Source organism: Ursus arctos, unplaced genomic scaffold, assembly GCF_023065955.2.
Source record: "Ursus arctos isolate Adak ecotype North America unplaced genomic scaffold, UrsArc2.0 scaffold_2, whole genome shotgun sequence".
Classification (NCBI taxonomy): Eukaryota; Metazoa; Chordata; class Mammalia; order Carnivora; family Ursidae; genus Ursus; species Ursus arctos.
In genome coordinates this window covers 38149416-38174970 of record NW_026622874.1, presented here as the reverse complement: position 1 = coordinate 38174970, position 25555 = coordinate 38149416, and the positions used below count along the sequence as shown (strand labels likewise).

Sequence of the window (25555 nt, the reverse complement as noted above, 5' to 3'; positions counted from 1 at the left end):
CACTCACCCCTCAGCCTTCTAGGTTTCCAGGGTTCCCCGGTGGGACCCTAGTTATTTGGCAGCTTTTCCAAAGGAAGCAAAGGGGCACGGAGCCTGCCTAGACCATCTGGGTCCCAGCTGATTTCTGGGAAGGGAGTGATCGAATTTCAGCTCTTCTCTTTTATTCCAGAAAGGCTCTTATTTGGAGCTGCCTCACCCCCTCTCCCCACAGAACTGGGTCTTGGCAGCTTCTTGGGTCTGGGATGGTACCAAGGAGTATGTAACCTTTGACCCTCAGCCCCCAAAATAGGGAACAAATACTCTGTTTTTAGCCACCATCCTGAGGCATCGAGGCAGTCATTCTTCTTCTCAGAGGCCACCCTGCTCTCCAGTGAAGGCCAGTCCTGACAACCTGGAACACCTTCATGAGCTTGGAGAGACTGAGCCAGCTCTGTTGTCCCCTGGTGCCCAAACAGATCAGTCTACCCTCTACCCCAACTCTCACCTTCACACAAAAGAGAGATTTTGCCTGAAGGCACTAGCTCCCACCCCCCACCACCACCCTGTAATGCCAAGCACTGTCCCCCAGAACCTACCCACATGCCCCCCACCACCCTGAGATGCCAAGCACTGTCCCCCAGAACCTACCCACACGCCCCACCTCCACTTTGGTCCTCACAGCCCCAAACAGTCCAACATGTTTGCCAGACTATCCACCCTCTCCCCCCAGCAGAGATCTTAGCCCCTAAGCCCCTCTGCAGGGTCAGCAGGGCAGGCTGGTGGCCCATGTCCAGAGACATTTGCCTTGGTCAGACCCCTCTTGACCTGCTGACTCCCCTTTCTCAGGGCGGCCTCCCAGATGGAGCCAGTGACTTAGGAACATGAGCAGACCCCCCTTCCATCACTAACTCAGAGATGGCTCTCATAAAGCCCTCGATGCTTTTCCTCAACTGGGAAGTTGGTGGGGCGGGGGGGGGGGGAGTTTCTCCCTATCTCCAAGGTTCCTGAGAGGCAGCAGCACCAGTGTGCTTTGGGAATGACAACCACTGAACAGGAGTAAGGGACCCCAGCTCAGCTTCCCCCACTCTCCCGCCCTCCACTCTCACCCCAGCCAGCTCTAAGACTATCTGTCAGGGTTTCTGAGGTTACTGTCTCTTGAAGAACAACTAAGGAGGCAGCCAGGTCCTGGGGCTGTGCTGGGTCTTGCCTGTCTGGGGACAGCCCAGATCAGCTAAGACATCCCAAACAACGGAAGCCCTGACCTTGAAAAGGGAACTGTGCCCTCTACTTTTCTGAGTCCTTGACACTCCCTTCACTTCCCCAGAACACAGACACTCAAGTCCTCTCCTCTAGCACCATCCACACCCCATCCACATCCGCTTCTTAGTGCCTGGGGAATGTGTCTCCCTCAGCCGGCCTGCGATGCCTCAGACACAATTATCACCTCCTTAAGCTTAAGGACCTCTCCTTTCCAGTCCTCCCCTATCACGGGGTCCCCTTCCATTTTCTCGATAGCCCTCCTGATGTCTGGAATTTATTTCTTCATTGTCTGTCTCATCCCATTAGACTGTAAGCTCCTTGAGGGCCACACACGGCACAGGGGTGGCACACTCCCTTTGCAGCATGAGGCTGCCCTGTCAGCTTCTGCACACCCGAACCCCCAACCCCGACTTATCCGTGTGAGGCCAGGGCCTTCAGGAGGGGCTTTCCTAGGAAAAAGGCTGCTCTTCCCCTTTTTGCCCTTGTCCAGTTTCCTGACTGCCTCTGCAAAGCCCAAATGCAGCCTGCTAGGGAGGCTCCCAATCCAAAGCTCCAAGGGACTGTTGCCCCTGGTCAGCGGTTCCTCGTGCTGGCCCCACCGGGGTCTGGGGGTCAGGGGATGACAGCAGCAGGTCCAACCAGTCTTCTCCAGCTCTGCGTTCTCCACGGCTGCCAGACCAACACCCCCATCCTCCATCCACCCCACCCGCCCCATCTCCTCCAGCCGGTCCTTGGACCGCAGCCCGCGTCGGCCCCGCCCCTTCACACGCGCACGGACCCGCCCCTTCCCAGCCCCCAGCGGGGCGGGCAGCCTGCCTGGTACCCGGGAAGCTCGGGTCCCTCGGCGCCGGAGGACCCACATCCCAGCCACCGCAACAAGTCGGCGGAGCCTAGGAGGCCCGCTCGGGCTCCAGGCCTTGCCGCCGACCTCCCGTGGCCCCGGCACGACCCGGGCCGGCTCCGGAGGCGCGGCAGCCCTGCGTCCTGCACATCCCGGATCTATCCCTCTCCGGGCGAGGGCTCTCCGAGGAACGCGAGCGCAGTTCCGGGGCCCGCTCCGGGTTTTTTGCATAGACTCTTCAGGCTTGGAGAACAATGGAGCAGCTCTCTGCGCTTCCTCCGCCCGAGCAAGCTTTGTTCCTCCCTTCCCGCCCGCTCGGCTTCCATTAGCCAAAGGGCAAAAGCTTCCCAGTCAACCAGGAGTCTCCGCGTGAGAGCCCAGACCTGTCCACACTCTGTAAAAAACCTGGGGGGTAGGGGTTTGGGCCAGAGCCTGGGCCGAGGTACAGGACGAATATCCAGATGCGCACAGCTGGCTGCCCGCCCGCCCCCTGGCCCCACACGCGTCTCCTTGCCAGAACCCCCACACCCGGGAAATCCGACTCGCGCTCCCACCGGAGATCCACAGAGGAAGTGGAGCCTCGGCTCTGCTCTGGGGCCAAACAGCCCTCACATCTGCTTTCCCCACATCTGTCCTCTAGATCCGGGCTCTCACTGGGCTCTCCCCTGGCAATGCTGGATGCTCTCTTGCCAAGCATAGAGCACAACACAACTGAGGTTTCCATCAGCCCCAGATTTTGCCATATGAGGATTCTGGGCTTTAAAATTCGAGGAAGCTCATGGGGCTCTATTTCTGAGAATCTGTGACCCCCACACCATTGTCCAGGCTCACCTCAGCAGGCCAGAGCAGAGCCTGGGCTCTTGCCTGGTGACATCTTTAAGAAGACGCACTTTAGCCATGCCCATCCCGAGGTAGGCCAGCCCTGCACATCTGGGCCCAATGCCCCCTCACAACCTGACCGAAATCTGGAGAGCCCTACCGGAAGAGGAGAAAAGAGGGGGGGCTGCGCTCTCCCCACACCTTCCCTTGCAGCTGGCTAGGAGAAAGCCAGGGGTGGGGCGGGGAGGCAGGACTTACCCAGCATCTGGCTGAAGAGCAGCTGCTCCAGGTCTCCCAGCACGGTCACCACGAGCTCGGGGTCCACCTTGAGGAAGGCGCGCTCCTCCTGACCCTTGGCGGAGGGCACGGGCCCGGAGCCCTTTTGCGCCTTGGCCTTGCTAGAGAGCAGCTCGTCGTCCGACTTGCCATCGTCGCTCACGGCTGCCTCAGGAGCCTTGCTGAGCGGCTTGACCTCGGCGTAGGGGCCGCGCGGGATGCGGCTCGGCTTTCCCAGGCTGGGCGCGAGGGGAGCCAGGGGGGTCTTGACGCCGCTCGCCGGGCTGCCCTTTGCCTGGAAGAGCGAGTGCTCCGACTTGGACAGCGTCTTGGACATAAGCGGAGCCTCGCGGCCTTTGGACCCCGCCTTGCCCAAGCCCTTGGGCGCCTTGGCCATATCGTCGCTCCACTCGGGCTCATAGAGCTGCAGCTTTTTCTCCGAGTCGGTGAGGAACGAGAGGTTGGTGAGCGACTTCTGTTTGCGCAGGTTGGAGGCGGGAGGCCCGCCGGGAACTCGGCCGTCCACGCTGCCAGACTTGAAGACCTTCAGCTCGGCCGCGCTGGCCTTGGCCATGCTGCCGCCGCCGCCGGGCGCCTTGGCGCGCTTGGGCAGCATGCCTCTGCCGTCCGCCGCTGCCGCCTTCCTACCGGCGCCCCGAGGCTCGTCCGCGCCCTCGTCCCCGCCGCCGCCGCTCAGCTCCACCTCGGGCTGCACGCTCTTGACGCTGCTGCCCAGCATTCTGCCCGCGAGGAGCGCATGGACGATCCGCGCGTCTGCAGGCACGGCGGGGGCGGGGGGGGGGCGGGAGCGCAGGGAAGAGGAGGCGGGGGAGGGGAGGGGGAGAGAAAGGACGGAAGAAACCGAAGAAGATGGGGAGAGGAAAGAGGAGGGAGCGAGGGAGGAGGGAGCCAGGCGAGCGAGGGCGCAGGGAAAAGAAACGCAAGGAAGGAAGAGGGGAAAAGGAAAGAGCGAGGAAACCGTGGGGCGATGGGGCGGGGTCGGAGGAAAAGGGGCGGGGCGGGGAAAATACAAATTAAAATTTACAAATCAGTCAAAGGAAGAATGGAAGCCCGGCGGCTCGGCGGGCGCGCAGAGGTGCTTCCATGCCCGGTCCCGACCCTCCGCCTGCCCGCTTGTCAGTCCCGCGGGCCGAGCACTGCCCGGCAGCTCCCTCGCGGCACTCCGCCCGCCAGCTTGAGTAGAGGCTGCGGGCTGCAGCTCCAAGCGCAGGAAGGAGGGGAGGGGAAGGCGGAGGAGCAAACAGGAGGAGGGGAGGAGTGTGTGCGAGGGAGGGAGGTGGGGGAGAGCGAGTGTGTGTCTATTTCTGGCTCGGGAGGGGGGTGGTATTTGCGGCAGAGATCCAGGGGCGGATGAGTAGGGGGTCGGGGAGGGTAGATAAAGGATCCCACCAGTTTTCCTCCTCGCTTTCCACGAGAAGGCGGGACCCGTTCTCGGAGGACACGGTGGTCCTCTGCCGCGCCCAGAGTATGGGGTGCGGTGAAAAGGATCTGTCGAGGAGATGTGGGGCGCAGGTAAAAGGGACTGAGACAGGACAGCTCATGATGCGGGAGGGAAGGTGGACTCGTGGGACCAGGAGAGATGCTAGGAGAAGGGTTGGGAAAGCCATACAATCCAGGTTGCTGGTTCCCCCACCCCCACTCCAAACCGTTGCGGTTTCCCTCCAGTTAACTCCCAGTACCATCTTACTTCCGCCTCGGAGGCTCTCGGCTGCCCTCCAGAGGTAGGGGATACTCCCTGGGGTCGGGCAAAGGGGATGGGACAGGGGTGGTTCTGAGAGACAGGCCCAGGGCTGACTGGGGAGGGGGCTCAGGGCTTGGAAGAAAGGACCAACTCTTGGGATCAGGAGATTGGGTTCCCATCCTAATGGACTGCATGACCTTGTCAAAGTCATTGCACCCCTTTGGCTGGCTCTCTTCTCTTAAAGTGGTTATAATACCAGCTTAACGGGTAAAAGGGCTTTGGCATTGTAAAGCGCTTTGTCAAACCTAGGAAATCAGTTGGAGGCTTAGCACGGGTTCCCTGAAGGCTGATTTAAAGTGGGACTGCAGAGCAATTTAAAAAGACAACGTTTTCCTAGCCTTTCTCCCTCCTCCCACTTGGACTCAGGGAAGAAAGATGGGGTGGAAGGGGTAGAGGCCAAGAGGGATGGAGCAAGCAGCAGTCAGCCTAGGGCTGTCCTTCAGTAGAGGGCGACACTGCCCATTCTCCCATGGCCTCCCAGGTCAGTGCCAAGTTACCTGAGCAAATGGTTCTCAGGCAAGAAAATGAGGGACAGGAGAAAGCAGAGGGGACATCCCTGGAAGCAAAGCTTGCTCCAGGAGAGGCGGGCCCCAGATGGAGCCACACACGGGGGATTGTAAAGCCCTAAGGACTCTTTTTTTTTTTCTTTTAAGTTTATCTATTTTTTTATTAATCTCTACACCCAACATAGGGCTCGAACTGATGACCCCGAGATCAAGATTTGCATGCTCTTCCAACTGAGCCCACCCGGCACCCCAAGAACTCTTTGCCATAATGTGCTAACCATCAGATTATCTGCCCACCCCATCCCCAACCTCCCTTCTCTAGCTTCCTGCCTGTCCCCTTAGAATCTGAAGAACCCTGTGCCTGGGTCTCAGGGTTCACCCACTTTCTTCGTGCTAATCGTCACAGCCCGCCTGGTGTGAGAGGTATTTGTGTACATGTCTGTCTCCTCCACCAGCACTGGAGCTTTCTGGATACAGAACTATGTCTCTCAGCACCTTGCAGGGAGCAGACGCTGCAACTGTGTTAGTGGAACCCTGAGCGCTGTACACTGTGTCTGTACCCTCTATGACTCTTGGGTCCTGGTAGTGTCCCCAGGCCTCTGCCTTCCATAATCCCAGGGCTGGATTGAGATACCACAAAACCTGCAAGGACAGGGGTCATCACCGAGAGGATGTGCTTACCACAGTACCAAGAGCACACAGTTCTCAGGCACAGGGGTGTCTGGTAAGAAGCATGGACAACCTTGGCTGGGCTTCGACTGATACAGAGAAAGATAGAGATTCTGCCCTCAAGGAACTCAGTGTCTGACAGGCAGTACAAAACAGACAACACAGATCTGGGAAAGTAATCATCATGACGCTGTGAAAAAGCAATGTCACATATACCAACACACTCATCATAGAAAGACAGACACAGGTATGTGGATACTAATTTTAGGAATGACCCGAGGGACACCGAGCCCTGAAGAGCAGGGACCCTGGCCATCTCATTCACTGCCCTCACCCCAGAGTCCAGCACTTCCTTGGAAGGTGCTGGATACCTGTGAGCGTGGGAGTAGGAGACCGTGCTGGCAGGCAGAACAGGTGCGGGAGGTCTTGGAGGCTTCCTGGAATACTGAGCAGTGTACATAGGGAAGGGTTCAGACCAGGAAGGCAGGAAGTGAGAGGTTGCCCAGGCTCCCGCCCTGCTGCCTCCAAGGAGCAGAGGAAAGGGGTTGGGTGCAAAAGTTTACCAGAAGGTCCAGAGGGCACATGCAGATTGGCCTCAGAGTCAGTGTCTAGCATTTAGGAAACTCGGGGATGGAACCAAGCCTTGTGATCTCAAATAGGGAATGACAAGCAATAGAGAGCTGGTGAAAGGGACTAAGGTGGTATCGTGCCAGAACTTGCCCTGGGCACAGACAGCGCCCAGAGGGTAAGGCCAGTCCTGGGATTTTCTCTCTGGGCACGCATGAGGTCCTCATGCTTATGCCCAACCACAGGAGCCCAGCTTAAAGGGACTAAGCCCCATCACTCGTGCCAAGTCTCCAGGTAACCACGCCCTTCCTCCCCCATCCCACAGGCCACCTTTCATGACACTGCAAACAATCACTTCTCAAGCCCTCATCCTTACTCAGAGGTCATTCTCTAATTTGCACCAGACATACCTAATTCAATCATGCGGGAACCTCACCTTTCCTAAAAATAGTGAAGCTGGGGATCCTTGTTCTCTGATTTACCAGGTTACAGTAGCTCTTATTGTCTCTATGTTCTTTCCCTGTATGTAAAATCATCTCCTCTTTAGCAGACAAGGAGAAATTAACTGGTTGCCATCTGGCTGAAAACCATCATTTCTACTGTGGTCCATCCCGCCCAGTGCGTGCTGCTGTAGGCAAACCTGACGCTGTCTGCCCTAGGTTTCTTTGGCCTCTCGTCTCCGGTAGGTGTGTAGGTTTGCTCCTGTCAACTTAATCTTCAGAATTGCTATGAGGCACTATTGTACTTGCTGCCCTGTCCACCTGTACTTCGTTGTCCCTGTATGCCCCCTGCCCCCAGAACCTGACCCTCCTTTCTTCCAGCCCTCATTGGTCCCTGCGCTCCAGCCCAGTCTCTTCCACTTCTTTATTCCTTTTTGTTCCTCCATGCCTCCTCTCCAGGGACAGCCCATGCCCCAAATCCAAGTCCTTTCCTTCAATAAACAGCTCCGGAAATTCTGCCTCCTTCGAGGAGAGAGGATTGTCCAGAAGAGAGGCACTAGCCCCCCTCCATCCCCCCCAACCCCCCTCCCCGACTCCCTCCTGCATGAGAGGGCACCTGTCAGTTTATGAGATGGAGAACACCTTCCATGCTCATCTCATGAGTTAATTCAGTGCTAATCCCCTTGAGTGCTAGTCCTTTCTCCGTCCACGTCCACCCGGTACTGCTCATCTTCCCGCTGCCACTCTCTAAAGGGCTGTGCCATGGCCATGTGTTGGCCTCTTTAAATAGTCATCTTGGCAGCCTGGAACTTTCAGACGCTCCCTAATGCGACCTCTCCTTGTATCTGGTTCTTTTTTGATTCCTTTCACATCCCTTGAGTTTCCCACCATCCTCTACTGCAGTGGGAGCCTCGGCTGCCGTGGCAACAGCCATTCCAGCATCAGTCGATAAAGCCAATATGTGCAGAATATTTCCTCGAGTGATTCCTAAAAAGAGAGGGACCTGCCCTGTCACACCATCCCCAAACCCGCTCTAGCCCCTCCCACTGTGCCATTTCCTCTTTCCCCAAGCCACAGACCAGATAGGCTGGGGATGGTGCGATGAGAGAGATCCTATGTGATGAGGGAGAGGCCTGGCTGGGCAGGGAGTGGGTCCTGGTGATGTCAGTGCCCTGTGGAGGGCAAATGGATCCCGCCCAGTCTCTAAAGAGGAGGCAGGGAAAGGGGCTGGCTTGGAATCATGGGAGTCCCCAGTTCCCAGCTCCCCAGACCCACTCATCATCCCACTCCTCTATCTTCAAAGGCAGTGGCACTTTCTGTGATCGGGTGGGATGAGTGATTTGACCACCTGTGTTGACCAAGAACTTAAAGCAATCTGAGGAATGAAGACATAGGCGTACAGCCAAGGAAAGGCAGGCTGTGTGATTTTACATTCTCACACCATGTGCTGGGAAACAGATGCAACCCAGGTTGTCTGTGGGGGGTCTGCGGGCTCCCCCCATTGGACTGGGGAGAGAGGAGGACAGGAAAAGGGCAGAAAGGAGAGGTGGGCTGCCTCCACCCTGTTGACCTTGAAAGGTGACCTTGGGAGAAGAGGGGATCTGAGGAAGGGGGGAGTGGACAGGTGAGTCCACACTTAGCTCCTTCAAGGGCCAAGTCAGAGGAGGGAAGAGGGAAGAGTTTTCTTGATACCTGAGCTCACGGTCATGATCTGGAGAGCAAGGGCTAGGCACGTAGTCCCATGGCTCTGCAAGGCTAGCCCACCCACCCAGGACCAGGCCAGCTGAGTGACAGACACCCTCTTTACGTCTGCGCTCCCCACATCCCTATGATGAAGTTCTTTCATCACCTCCCTAGCAGATTCCAATACCTACGCCTTTGTGGAAAGCCCTCCAGCATCGCTCCCCACCTCCTTCTGCGCTTTTGCCTGCCCTGTCATTCCCCTACATCATTCCACCCATTAGCAGGGACTTCTTGAGCTCCCAAAATGTGCACAAGGCCAGGCTGGAGCCTGCTGAAATGGCCGGTGCTCAGCACAGTGTCGACTGCATCCAGAGGACCAGCTCCCCATTGCTCATCTCCTGTTCCGTGCCCGCTAGGTGCCAGCTACGAGGAGCACTGGAGGACAGACACAAATTCCTGCCCCCATGGAACTCCCAGTCTAATGGGAGACACAGACAATAAATGAGAAAGAAATGTTAGCTACTACAAAGTTCTTAGGAGTAAAACAAAGCAGGAAGGGGTATATGAAATATCCAGGGACAGGGGTTGAATTTTCAATATGGTGGCCAAGGAAGGCTTTCGTAAGAAGGTGACATTTGAGTAAAAACCTGAAGGACGGGGTGCCTGGGTTAAGCAGCTGCCTTTGGCTCAGGTCATGATCCCAGAGTCCTGGGATCAAGCCCCACGTCAGGCTCCCTGCTCACTGGGGAGTCTGCTTCTCCCTCTCCCTCTGCTGCTCCCCCTGCTTGTGCTCTCTTGCTCATGCTCTCTTTCTCAAATAAATAAATAAAACCTAAAAAAACAAACAAACAAAAAAAACCCTGAAGAAAGAGAGGAAGCAATTTATATGGGTATCTGGGGGAAGATTTCTAGGCAGAAGGAATAGTCCAAGCAAAGGCCCTGTGGGAGAGTGCGCCCAGCCCATCAGCAGAACTCCATGGAGATCAGCCTGGCTGGAGAGGAAGGAGGGGATAGTGGCAGGCAATGAGATCCAAGGTATAACTGGAGGCCAGGATGTTGAAGGCCTTCTAGGTCATGACAAGGACCTGGCCTTTTACTCTGAGTAGGGTGGGAGTCACTGGCAGGTTCGGAGCAGACGAGTGACAGGACCCAGCTTTTCCCTTGAAAGAGTCACTTTGGTGGCCATGCTAGGCTCATGGGCAGAAGACTCACAACAACCAAGGTGAGAGAGGATGGTGGCTTGGAAGTGGGTAGTGACTTTGGTAGTGGTGCAAAGTGGTCAGACTCTAGCTATATTTTGAAGCCATTAGAATTTGCTGATAGACCAGGTGTGGGTATGTGGGCTTGAGAGAAATTGAGCATTATCCCAAGGATTTGGGCCTGGAAAACTCTAAGACTGGACTTGCCATCAATCAAGATAGTGAAGACCCGAGGAGGAGCTGGTTTTAGAGAAAGGACTGGAGTCTTCTGCTCTCCTTGACCCTTCCTAAGGCCAAATGGCCCTCCCCTAGGACACCCTCCCTGACTCTCCTCACACGGTTCACTGTAGCCACTTCAATAATCTCTGAACATTCAGAGCCAACATTTTTCATTCACCCATTTGTGTTTCCCAAGGATCCATCTTTGGTTGGTCTACTGATTATGAATTTTTTCTCAAAACCCATCATAGCTCTTTGCACACAGTGGGCTCTCAGAAATATTTGGTGAATGACGACCAAGTAAATGAATGAATGCGTGACTCAGAACAGATGTGTGGGGGACTGTAAACAGCAGTGACCTCTCAATACCCCGTGGCGAGAGACACTGCAGCTGGTGTGCTGGAATGGGAACCAGGCTCTGGGATGATGTCCCAGCAACATCTCTGCTTCCTTCTCTGCAGCCCTGGGCCACAAGGAGGCCAGCAGACCCTCTCTTTGCCCCTTCAAGGGAAGCTCCAGTTTTTCGGGGGAATGACCTGGGGACATATCATAACTGAGACCCTCTCCCCCTGACATCCCTATCTCTGCTCCACTCGGAGGTGTGGGAGAGTTTTGCCACACCTCTGGGAGACAGAGGCAAGAGTGGGCAAGGCATCCTCAGAGCCCAGGTTCCCTGGGATATGTGACAGTCTCAACTGGAACTTGAGCCCCACCCTTCACTGCCATCCACAGAAGAAAAGGGGCCAATGGACACCGTGGTCCAATATGGGTGCTCCAGCTTCCTCACACCTCCAAGGGCCTCATTCAGGAAGTCTTCCCAGATTGATCCACGTGTTTTCTCCCAGCCCAGTCACTATTTTGCTTCGCCAAGGCATTGGTAGAAATATGGATTCTGCAAGGCCCTGGCTCAGCCTCTCTGGTCCCAGAAGGCCCCCAAGTCCAGGGGCTGGGAATTTTTCTTCTGGGCCACAAGGTCAGCAGTGAAGGCTCAGAAGAGACTTGCCATTTGCCTGCCTGTTGGGAGAAAATCAGGCTCAGCAAACCAAAGGCTGGGAGTGAAGCCAGGGATCATAGGCCTTCGTCTACCCTCTGGCCTAACTGTCTCAGGGAGCGCTTCTAGGAGGGTAGAAATGCTGAGAAATTCTAAACGACAACCCACATTCCTCGGCACTCACAGCAGCCTGGATGTAGCTCCCCTGAGCTTCTAGGCCCACAGGACAGAGATGGAGCAGGGATGAGCCTACCATCTGGTGAAATGGGCAGGGCAGAGCGTAGATGCCAGAAAGGCAAGTCACCTTTTATCATACAAGGAAACAAGACCCGAGCCCAAAGCCCCGCATGTCCAGCTACAGGTGCAGGACAGGGCTCTCTAAGTCTGACACCTGGGGGCATAGAGGCCATTGCGGACTCTGCGCAGCACTCAAGGCCTTCACGGCTCTGGCTCCACCTTGCCCTCTCATGCTTCCTACCTGTCCTCTGGTCCAGGCCTAACCCCACCCCTGCTCCCTGTAACCCAGGTGCCCACTGCACCTGAGGTCTGCATGGGGGTCTAGGAGTGCAGTCACATTAAAACCGGCCTGCAGAATCCTGGCCGTGGGGACAAGGACGGAGGATTACTCCATTGGTGATCTACAGCGCCACCAGTCCTTTGAAAGCTCAGCCTCATGCCCTTTTGTCCTGGGGCCTGGTCACTTCCAGTGGACCCGGCAGTACCAGCCAGTGCAGGACCCCTTCAGGACTTCTCTCGTCTCAAGTCTTGGAGGTCCCAGTTCTCTTCTCGACTTGCTATGTGGCCTTAAGAGAATGCCTCCATTCTCCTGTAACGAAACGTGTTCTCATTGATCACATAAGAACTTAGGTGGAAGTACAGGGTGGAGAACCTCGGCTCCCTGTGCTCACGGCCTTCAGCAGGGAAAGGCTGAAGGAAAACACCTGATCTAGATGACTCCGAAATTGCACTCACTTAAAATTAGATCCCTGTGCTCCTTGCACTAATAAAGAGACCAGGATAAGAAGCCTTAGACGTTTCCCACATGTGTTTGGCTTGTATGTTGCCATGGCAACTGTCCCACACATCCGTTGGGGTGTTCACTGCACACTGGGCTCCAGATGAGCTCTGCAACACCCAGGTCCATTGCCCTTAGATTAGGACCAGCCCAGATCCGTTGTCATGGCAACCACAGGCCTGTGCGAGGGGAGGAAGAGGAGGGTAGACTGTGTGCGTGCAGCTGTGCCCGTGTGTTGGCTGGAGACACGCAAACTGCCTGTGTGCACGTATCCTATTATACGGGCAAACCCGGAATCAAATCCGACCTGTCCGTGCAGAGTGGATTGTTTTAAGGTCATCGAATCAACACGAAGTGGACCCTCAAAGCTAATCCTCAACATTCTGCTTTAGAGCAGAACCGACCCATTTGCAAGAAATCCTATTACCTCACTGTGGGCCAAGGAAACCCAAAACCTGATGAGAAGAGACAAAAGGTCCAGACCCGAGGCCGTCTGGCCAACGCTGTGATGTTACGGCTGAGGAGCAGAACTCCCTAATCAGTGTCCACAAACTGTTTGAGAGGGTCCGTGAAACCAACCACCAAACAGAAGTCTTGTGTTGTGAGCAGTCCGTTTGTCTGGGGAGGCACGTCATAATGCTCACCGGGTTCTGAAAGAGGTCCTTGATGCTAAAAAGTTAAAAACAACCGCAAGAGTAGGGAGAAACCTTTACCCACCTGACCCAGAACGAGCTGGGGCCGTCCTCACTACTCCAGAGAGAAAGACGCTCCCGTATCCTGGCTATACCCATTCTCTCCGTGGGCACCTCTGTGCTTTATGAGAGTTTTTGTTAGGTTTTTTAAAGAGACATTACACTTAACACAGGAATGCCATGGATTCATATTTCATTGAAGTTTAATAGAATAATCACTGGCAATTACTTAGTATATAAAAACTGCTCTGCAAATGTTAAGAATAGTCATCGTGTGATGGGTGGGAGTTTCAAAGCAGGATGAGAACTTTGCCTTTCTCCCAGCCTGATTTCATCACAAGTTGCTTACCACCTCTGTGCTTCCTCCTGCCTCCATGGAAACCCAGATTCCCAGGCAGGAAGGATGCAGCGAGCTTACGGGGTCAAGCTCCTGCCCCTGGACGGTGCCAGTCTTTACGTGAACACGAGAGCAGCTGTCCCTCCACTTCTGATGGGGCTGAGCTCTCCTCCTGCTCGGAAGTTCTCTTATCTATGTGACCTCGATCATTCTCACCACGGAACACACTCATCGGCTTCTCCAGCCCTCTGTGGAGGTGGAATGATTTTCTTGAAAGAAGGGATGACTAAGACTAACCCCTTCTCGGTCCTCCCCCCCTTCCCCCCCAGGGCTTGGATGACCCCACGCTCGCTGACCCTCCCTCTGCCCTGACCCTTTAATTACCGTCAGCTCTCTCTGAAGCAGAGGACTCCCACAGCCCCTGAGCCACACGAAGGCGGGGTTTTGATTCCTTCCGCCTCTTAAAGGACTCAGGACGAGGAATATGATGACTGGGGGTAATTCTCAGCACTTAATCTTCCTGGTTATTGTGTCTGTGTTGCTCTCCCTCTTCAACTGCCTCTCCCCAGAGCTCCTTCCGTGTAAGCCTGCTGGGCAGCCTTATTGTGGGGGGGGAAGTCTCTCAGTGGGGGACCCTAATCCTCTTATCAAGGGGATAGGGGGAGTACAGGGAAGGGGGGGTAACACTGTGTTCCGGTTTTTCCCATTCAGCGGTGCCAGAGAGAGGGACGAGAAAGCCTAGCTTGGAGCCTGTGCTCCTTGAGATGAAGCTGCCTGCAGGCTCTCCACCTGCCTCGGGCCTTCCCAGGGAGACCCCGTTTCTCGGAAATTGTGAAGAGGATTGGCCAACTTTTGCCTCAAGGGATGGGACAAAGACCGGTGAAACCAAGTCTTTAGGGCATCACTGAAATGGGGTTTCTCTGGATTGGTTATGGAAGTTTCTCTCCATTGGTCATGGACGGACAGCGGTGAATGTTTAGCAACTAGTTCAGGTTCCTTCCTCCTTCCATGGCAGAAATTTCTGGCAGCCCCAGAGCCCCCTGGATAACACTCTGAAGTTGTAAGGGGTAGTCGGATCTGGAGGGATTCCTAGTAACCAGGTGTACTCCCAGTGCGTATCCTTATCCTCAGGACCTTCCCACGGGCCCACAGAGAACTACACAAGAGGCCAGAGCTTCCCAGGAAGAACTAAAGCAGCTCCTCTCAGTGGGGAGAGCTGAATCTCTAGAAACCTGCCGGGAGGAAGCTGTGTCGAGGTCAGACAGGTACAGGGTATGAGGGCAATTCTCTAGGAAAGTTCATCACCTTCTTCTTCTACCCGTCTTTCCTAGTACTGAAGACTTGGGGTGAAAGGGGGTGGTCCGCAGACTGCTGTTGTTTATATTCTTACGGGGTGTCATGAAGCCAGAGCTTGCCCTGCTCTTTCGGATGGGAGGCATATTCCAGACTTGGGGCTTCTCCAGATCCTACCTAGCTGCACAGGCTGTACCCTGCACTGTTCTAGACCGGCCACATCGGCTCCACAAGGGCACAGGTCTTTGCCTGTTCTGTCCACAGATGGACCCCAAGTGTCTAGAGCAGTGCCTGGCACATTATAAGTACTTAATAAAAATGTGGTGAATGGATATGAATTTCCTCTGGAGTTGGGTAGTACAAAGGCCCTGGTTTTCTCGGGTGGAGCAGGAAGCAGGGAAGCTAGGCCTTGTCAGACCTCTGGATTGTGTTTTGAGTACTCAGGTCATACGGAACTGTTCACACACCTTCCAGAGTGGAAGCAATCTCAGGAGGGAGCAGCATGGTGGGGGGGGGGGTACAGGATGCCCAGCCGCCACTACTTTTGACGTTCCACTAAAATGGCTCCCACTGGGTCAAATTCACGGCTTGGAGATTAATCTCATTCCCAGCCAAATGCTGTCTTGAGGAGAAGTCACTCAGTCTCCTCCCTCCCCCTTCCTCCTCCTAAGAAATAGAATCCAGATCCCTCTAGTTTCTATTCCAAACTCCTCCAGCAGGGTACCTCAGATGACCTCACTTCTCTGGCCTCTTCCTTCACAGGCCCCTCCTAGAGCCAGGCTCTGCCCTGCTGGTCATGCCACTGCCCCTCCTCGCCTCCCGGGGGGCACCCCCAGGACTTGGGACATGTTCCCCTCCAGTGAAGTCATGCCCTGTATGGCTAACAGCATGACCTCTGAAGGCCAGCTGCCTGGGTTCCAATCCTGGCCGGACCACCCTGGGCACATCGCATAGCCTTTCCTCATCTGTAAAGTGGGAATGTTAGCAACAGCACTCTCCTCAATAGCGAACAATAGCACACATTAAGCAGTTACTCTGTATCACTGCTCCTCCAAGCACTTTACTTACATTAGTGTATCTGGTCTTCACGAAACCCTAGGAAGAAGCTTCTGTCATCATCACGGAGGCACAGAGAGATGAAATCATTTACCCAAGGCTGCACAGCTCACAAGTGGTAAAGCTGTGATACGAAGCTAGGGAGTTGTTCCGACTCTCACACGGTTGTTAGAAGGACTGAACGTGCTTATTGGCAGTGCCTGATTCAGAGGAAGCCACAGCAAGTGTTAGCCACTGCTCCACAGTATTATTATCACCTCGCCTCCCAGCTCCTAGAAGTCTACCTGGTCCCAGGCGGCCACCCTGTTTATCCAAACAGGGCCTCCAGAGACCCCCGAACTCCCGAGCCGCCTCTGGTCCACAGCGGCACGGAGCTGCCTGAGCCCCGACAGCAGAGCTAATACCATCTGCCCCTGAACTTGGTCTGTGTTTTCTAGTCAATTGTCTGCACGTCCTCTCTCCACGGATGGCTGGGATATCAGGCTCAGCTCAGCCTGAAAGTCCCCAGAGGGCAGGGAACACCGTGGTGTGAACCCAGCATGAAATGACACAGGTTAGGGATGACAGAGAAGTCAGTGACATCCCACGGCTTACTCACGTTGAGGGAGATGTCAGCAGGCCTGTGGCTCACTGACCCTGTTCCCTCCACCACCATTTGGCGGAGGTTAAGGGAGACAGTGTGCCAATGACACAGCACGAGCTGGCAGCAGCGGAAGGCAGGGGAGCAGCACTGGAAGGCTGGACTTTTTAACAAGCCTGGATTCAAATCCTGGCACAGCCCCCTAGTTGTGTGTCCCCGGACAAGCTAGATCATGAAACTTCTCTGAGCTGGAGTTTCCTCATCTAGGCCACAGAGTAACAGCACCACCCGCAAAGGGCTTCATACGATGCTTATGAGGACTTCAGGGGAAGCATCTAGCCCTGTGCCCTGCACCTAGCAGGTGCTCAATAAATGCTAGTCATTGTTACTGCTTGGTCATTTTAGTGTTGGGGACATCAGAAGGCAGGGGTCCTGGCTTCAATTCACCTGCTAACGAACCAGGCAGTCGTGAACAAGTCTGTTTCTCTCAAGCCGCATCTCTCCCCGTGGAAAACGAGGCCACATGTGAGTGACGTGCAACGTTCATTAGAGCTTTAACTTCCTGTGTTCTTTGATTTTCCAAGTCATCGGTCGCCCTGGGATACTTGGATTTGGCCTGAAGCTCCCAGAAGAGCACAGGGGTCTTGCACCGCTGTGTTGCAGCCTCCAAAGAGCCCACGACAGATGCCTCTCCCAGACAGTGCAGTGACCAGACTTCTCTCCTGCCCCCGCGGAGGGCACACCAGGTTTGCAAGTTTTCTCAGAAGGGGGACTCTATCCCCGCTCCCAAATCCACAAAACATGAAAAACTGAATTCTGGCTTAAAGATGGAGTCAGCTCAACAAGGGAGAAGAATGAAGGAGGAAAAACAACTCCAGCATGAGGCCAAAAGCTACCCTGCCCCTCCCATTCTATATATACCAACGCTTGTGTGAGAAGCAAGGCAGGGAGGAGGCTCTGGCGTGTTCCCCAGTGACACGTGTTAAGATGAGAGAAGGTCCCTTCATTATGTGTCCACTTAGCGCTCATTCAAACATGCCACAAAGTGGAAGTAATTAAGGAATCCGTGTCAACCTTGGGGCGACCTTTCCCAGTCCTCCTGCACACGGCCTCACACATGTGGGCACACAGAAATGTCAGCACTGGCTTCCCTTGGCTTTCCAAATTAAGATCTGATGGTGACCGATGATCTGCTTTTGCACTGATGGCAACCAAGGGGAGTGCTGGCAGATGGGACCAGCACGGGGCCCTCACCAGCACAGCCAAGCAAGCCGAGAGTGCGTCAGGGTGCACACACAAACACCCAGGGGCTGGGTGCAGAACACCTCGGGGACGTAGGAAGGCCAAATCCCAAGACCACTGTGTGGTAGCAAGTTATCATGGGAAATTCTCTTCCTGCTCTACAAAGCTTATCCCACCTCATTTGGACTCCATCCCCAGGCAGAATAAGTAAGTACAAGGCTGAGAAAGGTCTTAGTCTTCCCTGCTCCCCTCAAGGCCCCTGTCCCCCCAGATGCCTGGATATTGGGAAGAGAACAGAAGAAAGCCTGGTTGCTCCTCGTCACCCAGCAAGAAGGAGGCCCACAGAGGATCAATGACTCCACAACCACGGACCTTGGTTCCTTACTCACTCACTCAATTCACCATTTCACCAAACACTCATCAGCGGGCACTGTGCTAGGTCCTGGGGAGCAAGACGGGGTCGCAAACAAGAAGGAAGGATGTCTGAGCTACAAACGAAAGCACACCTGCCCCTTGTCGTCTACAAACTGCTATGGGACTCACATGGCCAATAACTGTGCTGGGTTCTGTGAATGACACCAATATAGGGTATTCTCTTCTCCAAGGCACCCAAATATCCTTCTATAAATTGGGGGGCATGGTGCCAGTGTCCTCCTCATGCTGCAGGGCCTCGTGCGGGCAGGACTGACTGGGCCGTCCTATCAGCTCCGACAAGGGCAGGTCACTGCCAACCGATCCACTGGGTCAGGCTCGCTGGAGTGAATCTGTGGACTACGAATTCCTTGAAAACAGGTCAGAGTCTTACTCATCTCTTTGGGTTTTTTTTTTTTTAATATAAATGCCATTTTAATTAATTAATTAATTCTTTTTAAAGTAGGCTCCATGCTTAATGTGGGGCTTGAACGCATGATCCCAAGAGTAGCATGCTCTACTGCCTGAGCCAGCCATGTGTCCCTCACTCATCTTTTACCTTAGTGTTGAGCACAGTGGCATAAGGCAAACACTCATGGATGGTTTGTTGATCGAATGAGAAGAAATGGACGAATGAGTCATGTCACGCTCCGAGTGAAGTTGAGAGGTAGGGGAGCAGGGCATAAAATGCTAGCCTTCCATTGTCTCTCTTCTCCTCTCTATTTCCCCCAGGCTCAGAGTGCAGGCACCCCTACAAAGCACGGGCAGACCCCAAATCTCTCGTGCCATCCAACCCATCAAAATGCTCGGCGTATCCTTGGCCAACACGGATCGCCATGATGACGAGGTAGTGCCAGAGCAGAGCCAGTGCAGCGAACCTTGCTCCTCTTCCCCCAGGAGCCTTGGAGGAAGCAAGGGCTTCTCCCTTCTCTCATCACCTCCAAAGGGCCACCGGCACTTCACCTCACGGAGGAGCCCAACCTGGGATCTCTCAGACACGCTCCGAGCTGGCTGGTAAGGATGGTCTTCCAGCTGACGAGCCTGGGGGATTCCTAAAGCCAGTCTGCAGCAGACGCTCAAAGTAAACGTCCTCTCACCAACTCATCGGATAATGATTATGAACGAGTGCCTGGGTAGGTGGAGATCGCTCGACTCCAACAATGTGGCATGCGCATAAGGAAGCCATTACGCTAACAACACTGCAAATGTAAAAATAGAGCTCCACATAGTTTCCTGGTGACCACATTCTAATTCTGATGGGTTTTCAGTGCCAGTGATATTTGGTTTCCTTTGTCCCCCACCATGCCCTGGTTCCTCTGTGGGTGTACTTATTGTGGGAGGCAATGGCTTACTTTCTAGAAGCCCACGCTCTATCCCCCCCATAAGCCTCCTCTACCAGGCTCGCCATAGAGTGAGTGTTGCTGCTCTGTCTTCAAGGTCGCCATGGACCCAAGACCACTGCTGGGGCCCAGGCTGGCCGGGAGAAGGCTCAAAAGGGCCCGGCCCCCAGCCTACAGGAACACCCAAGCACAGGAGGGGAAGAAGAAGGCAGGAACGGCATTCCACTGGGGTCCGATGACATCAGGGTCAGGCTGTGTAGTACGCCCCAGCTTTGCCCACCGGAGCCCAGCACCGAAATGAAGCTAAGACAAAACCTTTGGACAATCTCAGGTTTGCCAAAAGGGAGCTCATCCTTTTCCTGAGACAAGCCCTCTCTGGAAACTAAAGGATAGACAGAGCCAGTGCCCTGCAGTGTGGAGTCTCGGTACCTCTCGTGTATACCACAGTCATCCTCTAGGGATTTTTTAATGTTGCAAGAAAATCCAGACACACGCCTAAACCCCGCTAAGAGTTTAGAATCTGACCCGTCTAGGCCCCGATCTATGGCACACAAGCATTCACGCAGCTGCTCACCAGTCACTCACTCACAGACACCTGCTGAGCACCTGCTGTGGGCCAGACAGGGCCTGAGGATGCGCTGGGGACAGGCAGGTCCCTGCCCTACAGAGTATCACTGTGTCCCAGCGTCAGCGCTCTTCTTGGTAAGCCTCACGTTCTGGCCCTGAGGCTCAGTCACCAGTATGACAAGGATCAGATGATATGTTGTGACCAGAGGGTGCCGCAGGGAAGGTGACAGGTGTGGGAGTGGTCCTGGGACAGGCAGCAGGTGTCAGGCATTAGCCAAATGGCTCTGGGCTGCCTCGCCGGTTCCCAGCACCTCCACTGTTCATCTGGGCTTTGCGTGGAACCAGGCTCTTGGTTCTCAATCTCCTAGCTTGGGACTTTTTTGTCATGGCCTCGGTGACTCCCAGATCTGAGCTCTGGATTAACAGGACACCCACTGGCCCTTTCCTCTCCGGACTTGGACGTGCTCCTGGATTTGATGGACCAACCCTGGGTTGAGCCAAGCATGGCAAAAACTCGAAGTGCAATTCACAGGCTGGTGTTTCATTGTGAAGAGACGGACCTGTTTAGCCAGGACACTTCTTCCCCAGGGGCAGTAAGGAGACTTCTAGTCCGGTGGCCTCCCCACCCCAGGAGGAAGTCTCTCCCCCAGAACACTCACCTGCACAGGAGAAGCTCTCCTCAGTCCCACCAGGGCAGCCAGAGTAGCCATCAAGGACCCAGCCAGCCTGAGGGAGGGGGCCAGGTTCCTGGTCCGTCTGAAGCCTGTGGGACAGAGAAGGGGTGGTCAATCATCGAAGAGGTTGTCCTGGCCTCGAAGCTTCTCCAAGGGACTAAGGGAAGCCCCTTGGAGCTCGGTTCTTCTCCCCTCTGCACCCCTCTGGGCTGAGCCTTCCCTGGCAAGCATGCATACATGTGTGCATTCAGCACAAAGTAGGACTTGGGCAAAGTGAGGCCAGTGGCAGGGGCTACGGGGGAACTCGCGAGGGCACTGGGATGCCTGATGCCAGTCACCCTGTGGTGTTCCAACCGTTCCCACAAACACAGATGGCCCACAGGACAGAGGAACCCAGAGTCACTCCGGGCCTTGGGTCCTGCCGTGGTCCCTGCCCTCAGGCTGGGCCTGGATTACAGCCATGTTCGTACGCAAAGGGAAGAGCTCCCTCTACAGCGGAGGTCACTGACTCCCTACGCGAGCTTAGGGGGCACGCAGGCCTCCTTGGGCTTGCTCACAGTCCAGACAGCGAGGAGGTCAGGGAAGAAGGAGGGGTAGGCTCAGCTGAGGTCACAGCGACTCCCGGGAGGAAAAGTCCGTGCTGGGCCAGTGTGGCAGCAGGAAGGAAGGGTGAGGTCTCCGGGCACCAGCTCCCAAGTGCACGCAGACTTCTGAGCACAACCCCAACCGTACAATCGCTCCCAGGAACAAAGGCTGTGGGAGCTTTTATTATAGGCAATTACCCTGGGCTCTCAGAGCTGGCCCGCCCACCCGTCCGCCCGCTGTCTCCAGCTAAATGGACCCTTTGGCAGCTTGGCAGGAGGGGGAGGGGAGAGCTGTGCAGTCGGGAGGGAAAGGTGACGTCTGGTCCTGGGGCCGGGGGCTGGGCCGGGCGACCCTGGGAGTCTCCAGTGCTACTGAGATCTGTCTTCCTCTCTCCAGTTTTTCCTTTTTTCCAACCCAGATGGCTGGGACTCTAGGCTCAGCTCTGCTGTTAACTCACTGTGTAATGCAGAGCAGTCCTCCTGGTCTCACTTCCATTGTGGGCTAGAAGAGGTGACCTCCCAGATCCAGATCAGTCTGACAGTCCCGGCTGGTGTGAGGTGTTTGCCGCTCCTGCCTGGCTCTCTCTAAGCCATACAGGCAGGGTTGAGCTCTTGTGTGTCTGCAGGCCCCCGAGCAGGGGGCTTGCGATAGAGCAGGGTGGGGGGTACTCGGACAAAGCAGGAGACCTCATTTTGCCCTGGGGAGTGCTTGGTCTGATGGGGTCACTCAGCATGTACTACTGTCAATTCAACACCAGCCTGATATTCGAGTATCGGGGGAACAAAGAAAAACTGGACTGGGTTGATTTCTTGGAAGAAATGAATGTAGACCTGAGTTTTTGGAGGGATGCAACATACTGGTGAGGAAGTAATAGGACATTCTACCAGGGAGAGGGAATTCTAGGTCACGTACACATGGCACTGAATAGCATCATCTACATAGAGCTAAGCACCGCCTGACTCAGAGCAGGGAGCAGGAACTAGCGTTAGAAATACAAGTAGTTTGCTGTCGTGCTTGTTGGTGTCATGACCATGCGGCCAGGGTGAGCGAGCGTGCACTGGCCCGGGGCACTGAGGAAGGCAGCCTCCGTGTCTCCAATCTCAGTCAGTTCTACACTCTCCTCTCCGCCTGCCTCCACCTCCCCAAACTCAGCCAGGGCCCCAGGCCTCCCCTCACCCTCCAGCCTGAATGACAGTTTCCTCTATGCTGGAAGTTGGTTCGAGGTTGAACCAGACAGAAGAAAACCAATAACCCTACCCTCCTGACACCACTGACTGTACCCTCCTCACCGAAGTCTGACCGAAGGCCAGCCGGAGGAGGGAAGGAGAGAACTGTTGGGAAAAGAGAACACTGGGCAGGTGGAAAAAGGCAGCCCCAGGGTAATGAAGCTGTAGGGGGCTCTTTCCCAGGACAGCAGAGGAGAATGAGTTTGAAGATCTGAGGGAACCAGATGTACGAGAGCAGAGGATCTGGAGAATGGATTGAGAGGCATTTATGCCTTCTCTGCGTCCAGACAGCAGGGGTGACCAGAGGGAGGCGGTGGCGGGTCAGAGAAGAGGCAGGGATACACTTCCTGGGGAGGGAGGGCACTGGACCCGGTGGATGGAGACGGCTATGGAGGATAGGGCAGGGAAGGAGACGGCTGGCGGATCTGCTCCCTGGAGAAGCAGGTCGGGCAGGACCGGGCTGGAGACAGGGAGGGGAGCACGATAACTCTGCTTCTGGGAGCAGCTGGAACTTTGCAGAAGGCCAAGGTGCCGGGGGTGGGGGCAGGAGATTTCCATGAAAACTGGATGTCTGTGCCTTCTAGGGAGCAGATGGCCCCTCCTTGGCTCTGCAACTTGCAAGGGTAGCCCAGCCTGGCCCTTGGCAGAGTGACCCACGGCAGCCACTCCAGGCCCCGAAGGGTACTGGGCTCCCACCCACCTGCCAGTGGCACCTAGGGGTGTCCTTCGTCCTAATCCACCCTTGCCCGAACCATGACCCTCCCTGCAACCCTAACCCAGGGCCTGAAACAGGCAAGGTCTAGGAGGTGGATGGTGAAGAAAACCACCCCCTGAGGTTGGTACAACGCATTTCCATTTCTGCATAAATGCAAACATGCAGTGAATGTTTGCTGAGTGAAGGAAAGACGGTTCTGTTTAGGTTGCATTGAAATGTTCAAAGGAAGAAGTTCTGACCTCTTTGGAAAATGTCAGAGTCTAAATCTGCCAGGGGACGTGTAGGATAGATAATGTAAAATCTTAAACAATTTAATGCCTAGACACTTTTCCCAAAGGTTGAATTCAAAATGAAGGACATCAGGCGGAAGGAAATCAGGTAGAAGAAAGCCAAAGAATCACCGGGGAAACACTGTACTGATTGGGAAAAGGCCATTCGAAGGCAGGTCTGCCCTGCGTGCGTGCTTCCGTGCGTTCTCTCATCAGCTGGAGAACTCAGTGGAGGTCACGAGGGACAGATGGGAGGAGCTCCTTCGGAAAAGGAACATGGGCGCGCTGGGTGGGCAGTACCTTGGGCAGAAGAGATGCTCCCAGAGGCAGGGATCACCCCAGTGAGAACTTCCTTTGATCACAGTGTCAGCTGGAATTCCTCCCATGACAGGAAGCTCACTGCCTTATCCGTCATTTGCAAACCTCTCCAGTGCTGGAAAGTTCTTCCTCCTGAGCTTCCAATCTGTCTCAAACTGACTTCTAATCGCCATGACGCCGACTCAGTACTCTGGAGCCGCACCAAGTAAATCTCATTCATCTTACGACATGACAGCTCTTCAAATATTTGAGAACAGCACTCAGACCCTCTCTAAGCCTCCCTTCTCCAAAGTAAACTGCTTCAGCTCCTTTAATCATCCTTCTAACGCCTTTTTTGGATCCTTCACCAATCTGTTTGTCTTTCTTGAAATATGTTTTTGGGCATCAATGCCCTTTTAAAATGTGGTGTTCCTAACTGTGAATCTCTAAAAGAGGCCTGACCACATTGGCTTCCTGGTCCTGGGCCCCGGATGTCTATTACTGTGGTGTAAGAGTGCCTGGAACTTTTCAGAGACCAAGTCACACTGTTGGCTTCTAGTACAAGTGAAAGCTCCTAGCAGTTCCCCACCCCCACCCTCCAGGCGCTCTGCTGCTGCAGAGACACCCCTCCCCCGCACCGTGTCCCTGCAATGGTGTACAAGCTTCTCCAAACCCCAGATGTAACTGCGTTTCTCCTCACACTAGCACAGAGAAAAAGCCCAGGAAGTCGGGCTGGCCAGGGAGGTACTTAATTTGCATTTCAGCATTTCTAAACCGTGTGACACTTAATAATTAAAATTTGGTTTACTTAATGTGGCCATTTTAGTAAAGATATTTTTATTAAAAAAGCATATGTACTTGATGGACTGAGGCCCCCTCCTCTGGCTGGCTGCTGGGTCCCAGCTCCATGCGTCCCTGCTTCCCTCCCCACCTGCTCCCCCAACTCACCTATACTGGAAGGGGGCCACTGTGGCTGTGACTGGCTGACTCTGCTGATGGCCGGAGGTGAAGCTGATGGCCCCCGGGGTGGGAGAGGGGCGTTTGCTCTGCACGGGGCTGCACCCCGGGGAGGAAGCCCCTGACACTGCTCCCGCATCAGGCTCCAAAGACCTTGGGACCCCTGAACTTTTGTAGTTTGTATCTCTTTGATCCCTTCCTGGGTAGTTAGGAGGTTTTCGACCTTCAGGAGCCCCTGGTATTTGAGTTTCTCCACGAGAGCTTGTTCGGGATGGGCTCCTGCCCCGGGTCTGGCGGACTGGAATCCCTTCTTGAGCCACCTTCTTCTTTCCCTGGGTGCCTTGTGTCTCCCCAACTCTTCTGGACCCAGCCCAGCTGGAGGGGGCTGCTTTTGGGGCTGCCCTGGGACTGCTCCATGGGGAGCTAGAAAGGCCTTCGCCACCCTCAGCTGACTCTCTCACCGCCCCAGAAGCCTTGGGGGAGCCTCTCCCCCGGGAGGCCTTAGGAGAGGAGCTTCTGGAAGGGCCTCCTGCCTTGCCCAGTCTTGGGGAGGCTGCGCGCTGGGGGCTCAGGGCCAGGCCGGCCTGGCGTGGCCGCAGCTGGGGAGAAGCACCCGGTGTATGAATCCTGGTCTGGGAAGCCGCTCGAGGCACAGGGATGGAGGAGGCATAGTGGGGGCGGCTGGCAGAGTTCACGTTGGCCATCCCATTCATGGTTAGCAAGGCAGCAGTGAGGACTACTGTCCTGCAGAGAGAGGAGAGAAAAGAAGATCTTTAGGCACCATCCCAAGCTTCCGTCCCTGAGCGTATAAAGATGACGCTGGGGTCAGGGCAGGAGGCACCGGCATCCAGGCTGGGCATCGGGGCTCCTGGCTTCACATCCTGACTCAGTCAGTGCCTGCCTGCCTGACTCTGGGCAAACCCCATGACCTCTCTGCTCTGAAACACAGCTGTGAGGCGCATGTGCAGACACACAGGTGAAAGAGTTTTGTGAACAATGATGCTGTGTACAAATGGAGTCAATTTAACTTTCTTTGCCTCTGCTCCCCTCCGCTGATCGGGGATAGACTCTCCTCACAGCCCCTCCCT

General features: G+C 55.1%; 1 protein-coding gene across 8 annotated transcripts in view; it reads right to left on the bottom strand.

Annotated features, from left to right (window-relative positions):
• Nucleotides 1-25555, bottom strand: part of NAV1 (neuron navigator 1) — a 242987-nt gene that overhangs the window by 147005 nt on the left and 70427 nt on the right. For 4 of the 8 annotated variants that reach the window (XM_026480666.4, XM_057315710.1, XM_044377764.3 and 1 more), the window contains exons 2-4: nucleotides 24459-25211; nucleotides 20404-20507; nucleotides 3158-3949 (exon numbers count right to left, since the gene is read on the bottom strand). In XM_026480666.4, coding sequence (XP_026336451.3) covers nucleotides 3158-3949; nucleotides 20404-20507; nucleotides 24459-25180 — 1618 coding nt within the window. In that variant the 5' untranslated portion in view covers nucleotides 25181-25211. Of the gene's footprint in view, nucleotides 1-3157; nucleotides 3950-20403; nucleotides 20508-21460; nucleotides 24078-24458; nucleotides 25212-25555 lie in introns of those variants that run through there. The other 4 variants (XM_057315713.1, XM_057315714.1, XM_057315712.1 and 1 more) reach the window with 3 other exon arrangements.